The sequence below is a fragment of the Triticum aestivum genome, chromosome 5A (assembly GCF_018294505.1).
Source record: "Triticum aestivum cultivar Chinese Spring chromosome 5A, IWGSC CS RefSeq v2.1, whole genome shotgun sequence".
Lineage (NCBI taxonomy): Eukaryota > Viridiplantae > Streptophyta > Magnoliopsida > Poales > Poaceae > Triticum > Triticum aestivum.
Window position 1 is genome coordinate 4,988,791 of NC_057806.1, and position 5,175 is coordinate 4,993,965.

The 5,175-nt window shown below is 50.0% G+C and overlaps 1 protein-coding gene across 1 annotated transcript; it reads left to right on the forward strand.

Annotated features, from left to right (window-relative positions):
* The first annotated feature begins 4,204 nt into the window (after nt 1-4,204).
* LOC123106283 (Werner Syndrome-like exonuclease) lies at nt 4,205-4,844 on the forward strand. Its single transcript, XM_044528489.1, has one exon. The coding sequence runs from the start codon at nt 4,239-4,241 to the stop codon at nt 4,842-4,844; it is 606 nt and encodes a 201-aa protein (XP_044384424.1). The 5' UTR covers nt 4,205-4,238.
* The last annotated feature ends 331 nt before the right edge of the window (nt 4,845-5,175 follow it).

The following is a 5,175-nucleotide window of genomic DNA, read 5'->3' on the forward strand; positions in this document are numbered from 1 at the left end:
CACTGGTGCTTCAGAAAAACCCGGTTTATTTTTCTAAGCACCTCCCTAAGCATCTCCCATTGTACAAGGCCTAAGCAGAACCAAGAAACTCACAAGGGGCCGCAACTTTGGAAGACCAAGCAGACACTAAATTACAAATAAGGGAGGTTATATTTTTTTCGACAAAAGAAATATATTAATATCACGGAGATGCAAATTACACCCAGCCTCTACAACAACGAAATGTCCTAAGGACATTACAAATGCACACAACCCAAAATCAAAAAGGAGAAGAAAAAAAAATGAAAGATCCCACTACAGTGATAAATTCCTTGTAACTGCAGCATGAACCACCACCAAGACAACATCCGAAATCTAAATTCTCCAAAGCGACGCCTCTAAGAAGGAAGCAGTGCACAAGTGCCCTGGTTGCTTGATCATAGATCTTAGGTTTTCACCCGAGAAAATATGTGCTCTCAAAACAATGCCTTCAATAAGGCCATTATCAGGCATAACCAATTAAGGCCAAATCTTGGGTTTACACCCTAAAAGCTAAGATTCTGTACTCCTCCTGTGCTGCCGCCCCCACTTTCCGATGCTACTGCTACGACTCGAGATTCACCAAGAAAAGTCCTCATCGCCTCGAAGACTCGATCCGCCATTACTAGGCCTTAGACCTTAGCGACCATGAAGTTCTCCGCCATTGTCTTCACCATGCAAATCGAAATATCGACATGTCCCATGATGTCAACAGCCAACAAAGCTTCGCGTCAACGCTCTCCTGAAGCCACATGGGCTGAAATAGGGGCGCACACGACCGAATATCACCCGATCCAGCAATATACACGCGTCAAGCACCCAATGGAGATCTCTGGTGGAGCCTTCCAGGACTCTTCAATGGCCAGATCAATGAGGAACGACATCAAGCAAAACACCGTCTTGGCGCTAGAAGAACCCTAGGACTACCGTAGGAGGGGAACATACCTTGGCTGGGAACCCTAGATCCGCCGCCACCAACCACCATGGTCGGCCCCCACGCCACCCTCGCAGCCGTGGTGGCACAACCGCCGTCGGATCCCCTGGGTCTGCCGCCCCAGTGTTCCATCTCCGTCGTCACGCCGGGCTCCCATGGGCACCACCGCGCCTTGGCCAGCGGACCCCACACGAGAGGGGGAGAGCCCGCCGTCCGCTGTTCGCCGGGCGAGCTTTGCTCGCTTGCCTCCTCCAGCAGCGGCGGGGAAGCAGGGGGAAGGGGGGTCGGGGGCGGCGGCGACGGGTGAGAAGTTGTCCCTCACTTAGGGTTTCTATAAAAGGCCGAGTTAGGATAAAATGATAGTCAGATCGTCTCCATCTTCTGCCACTGCCACACAGGCAGAACTCCAGTACTACCAGCCAAAAGGCATCCCAGTGCTCTCTTTCAAAAATCCCTCTCTGGTAGCCACTCCTTCATAAATTTAGGACCTCGATAAGGACCGAACGTTCGGCCTGGGCAAGCGCCAGACCGAATGAAACGTTCGGATCTGGGACAGCACTCTACCGAACAGAATCATTCAGTGCAGAAACGCACCAGCCCGAACCCCTCATTCACGAGCAAGTTGTCAATACGTGCAATTTAAAGAAAGTGGGCTAACAAAGGCACAGCGTACGCACAAAGACCCAAGTATTCAAAAAGCTAGCAACTGCACACATACTAGGAAATCAAAAACTGGAAAATTCCCATAGCAAAAATTACACAATTTTTCTATGGCAAAAATACTTTAATTCACATGGGAAATCTAAGTTTAATTTTCCATGGCAAAATTTACTCTATTTTTGCCATTGCAAAAAATACTTTTATGCACATGGCAAATTTTAGTTTAATTTACCATGGAAAAATGTACTCTATTTTTGCCAACTTCTATTCACACGGCAAGTTTTAGTTTAATTTGCCATGGCAAAATTTACTCTAATTTTTTACATGGCAAAAATACTTTTATGCACATGGCAAGTTTTACTTTAATTTGCCATGGCAAAATTTACTCTATTTTTACCATGGCAAAAATATTTCTATTCACATGGCAAGTTTTATTTTAATTTGCAGTGGCAAAATTTACTCTATTTTTGCCATGGCAAAAATACTTTTATTCACATGGCAAGTTTTCGTTTAATTTGCCATGGCAAAATTTACTCTAATTTTTGCCATGGCAAAAATACTTTTATGCACATGTCAAGTTTTAGTTTAATTTGCCATGGCAAAAACACTTTTATTCACACGGCAAGTTTTAGTTTAATTTGCCATGGCAAAAATACTTTTATTCACATGGCAAGTTTTAGTTTAATTTGCCATGGCAAAATTTACTCTATTGAGAACAACATCTATAAAATTGCCATGGAAATAGTACTAACAACTTCAGAAACATGGCAAAAAATACTATGTTCTATTTCCATGGCAATGAAAACATGATTTCAACATGGCAACATACTTTGTGTTTCCATGGCAAGATATTAGATATTTTGCCATGGTAAGAAATAATTTAAATTGGGGACAGCAAAAGTTGAGGCAACATGGCAACATATTTTGTGTTTGCATGGCAAAAACATATTTTGTGTTTGCATGGGAAAAACATATTTTGCCTTTCCATCAACTATAATTTCTAAAAAAATGCAATGCATAATTGGTCAATTAACATCACATGAAAGTAAAAAAGTTTCTGCAATCCATGAATGGCTGAGAAAATGAATCATACAAAAATTGCATCATATGGATTGAGCTAAAAAAGGTGAATCACCATCAGTTTTGAGCTAGTAACATAAAACTGAACCTGTCCTTCGAGAGGTCATGTGCAGCAGACGAGTTCTTGAACGCCCGAGTGGCCGGAGAAGACGAGCAGGATGGTCCCGTTGCCCATGGGCAGCGCCTGGTCGCCGTGCAAGGAGAAGACATGGCCGTGGAGGGTGCCGCCATGCAGGATGGCGCCGTCGCCTCCGGGTGAACGCGCAGCGCATGAGTTCCTCGGCGTCCGATAAGTCGGAGAAGACGAGGAGGATCCCGTCGCCCATGGACGCCGTGCTCGGAGAAGACGCGACCGAGGTGGACGCCGAGGCGAGGGGCGATGCTATCGCCTGAAAATGGCCGCGCCGTCGCGACGGACGCGAAGGTGTGCGGCAGAGGAGACGCAGCTCGGCTCGGGGACGGAAGCTTCGGATGGCGGCGACAACGGTCAGCTCGGCGACGGCGAGGATCGTACGGATGGAGGCGTGTCCATGGAGCGGTGGAGGCTGCCGCGGCCCTCAGCCTCCGCCCACAACGGCAGCTAAAGCCGCTCGCGCGGACCCGGAGCGCGCCGGCCTGGTGCTCCACGCCGGCGAGCATCGCAGCGACCTACGGCGGTCGGCCTCCGCCTCACTCTGTGGTTGGGCGCGGCCTGAGAGGAATGGATAAGGAGGGGAATAGAGATGCGGCGGTGGGATTCGTTCGGGATGAGAATTTTTTTTACCGAACGCTTTCACTCGGACGTGGCCGTAAACTTCCACTTTAAGATTTGTGCTTAGATCCGACGATAAAAAGGTCGTTCGGCGCGGGACGTCAGAAATCTGACGTTCGGCCGTTATCAATTCCGTAAATTTAACGAAAACACTAACGCCCACACGTGTAGGCGTTACCCAACTCGCCCACACGTCTGGATCGTCGTTCAAGGTGAATTTGGTGTGCCACGTAGGACGGGGCTGGTGTGTGGGCGTTGAAGAGTTTGCCCACACGTCCGCACCACTCTGTTTGCCAGCTGCGTTGTGTTGGCGAACTGCTTTTTGCCCACACAGCCACCACCTAGGTCATGCGCGTGTGGGCGAACTGCTTTTCGCCCACACGACACTCCTACCTTGTGGATGGCAACTGCAGTTACGCGAATGTGGCAACTCGGAACACACACATGACAACTGTAATTCTTTGCTACACGGCAACTGCAGTTACGCGAACGTGGCAACTCAGTACACACACATGGCAATTGTGATTCTTTGCTACATGGCAACTGCAGTTGCGCGTACGTGGCAACCAGATAAACACACATGGACACTGTGATTAACAATACATGGCAACTATGGTTGGACCACACGTGGCAACTAGGTAAACACACATGGTAACTACTGCTTTGACCATTTGTGGCAAGTAGTTAATCACACACGGCGCTTCTCGCGACGCCGCTCGCTGGGTTTACGCCTTGTTTAGATTAGATCTCTTTCTGTGTGTTTGTGCTACCTAGCTGCCGTGAACACAAATCGCGATGGCCACCGAGACGTTGGTCGGCGACGTGGACTTCGAGGGCGACGTCATCACCACCACCATCACGTCCTCCGGCGCCGCCGTGGCCGCCTGGCTCCGCAAGATCCGCTACGTCTACCGCTGGGTCTACCACAAGCTCATCGTGGGCCTGGACGTGGAGTGGCGCCCCAGCTACAGCCACGCGCAGAACCCCGTCGCGCTCCAGCAGCTCTGCGTCGGCCGCCGCTGCCTCATCTTCCAGCTCCTCCACGCCGACTACTTCCCACAGGCGCTCGTCACCTTCCTCGCCGACCCGGACTTCCGCTTCGTCGGCATCGGCGTGCAGGACGACGCCAACCGCCTGAGTAACGACCACGGCCTTGGGGTCGCCAACACCGTCGACCTGCGCCACCTCGCGGCCGACGAGATGGGCAAGCCGTGGCTCCGCCAGGCCGGGCTCAGGGACGTCGCGGACGCCGTCATGGGGGCCAGCGTCGACAAGCCGCACAGCATCACGATGGGACCGTGGGACGCCTACCGCCTCTCCGACGAGCAGATCAAGTACGCCTGCATCGACGCGTTCGTCTCCTTCGAGGTCGGCCGGAAGCTCCTCACCGGCGACTACTGAGATGCATGCATGATCCACGGCCGTCTTCGGCTGTCCTGCAATACCTACGTACTAGGGCGTTTGGATTGCTTAATTATTAGGAGTTTTATCGATCTGTAATGAAGAATCAGCCAGACATTGGTGATGATGAGTTGTCGAGGACTTTTCTTCTAAAGAGTTGATGCCCATGGCGACTCCCTTATGCTAGGTAGTAACTTTGGATACAAATGTCCACCAGAGTTAACTTTGCCATGACTCGACTGCATATAATCTCTGAAAGTGCAATTCTTCGGTCCTCAACTATTATCTCTTTCTCGATCATATTACCCATCACTCGTGCAAAAGTTGTTTC

Bases quoted from the DNA above. Each gene is read 5' to 3' on its own strand.
- LOC123106283 (XM_044528489.1), top strand. From the start codon at position 4,239: ATGGCCACCGAGACGTTGGTCGGCGACGTGGACTTCGAGGGCGACGTC.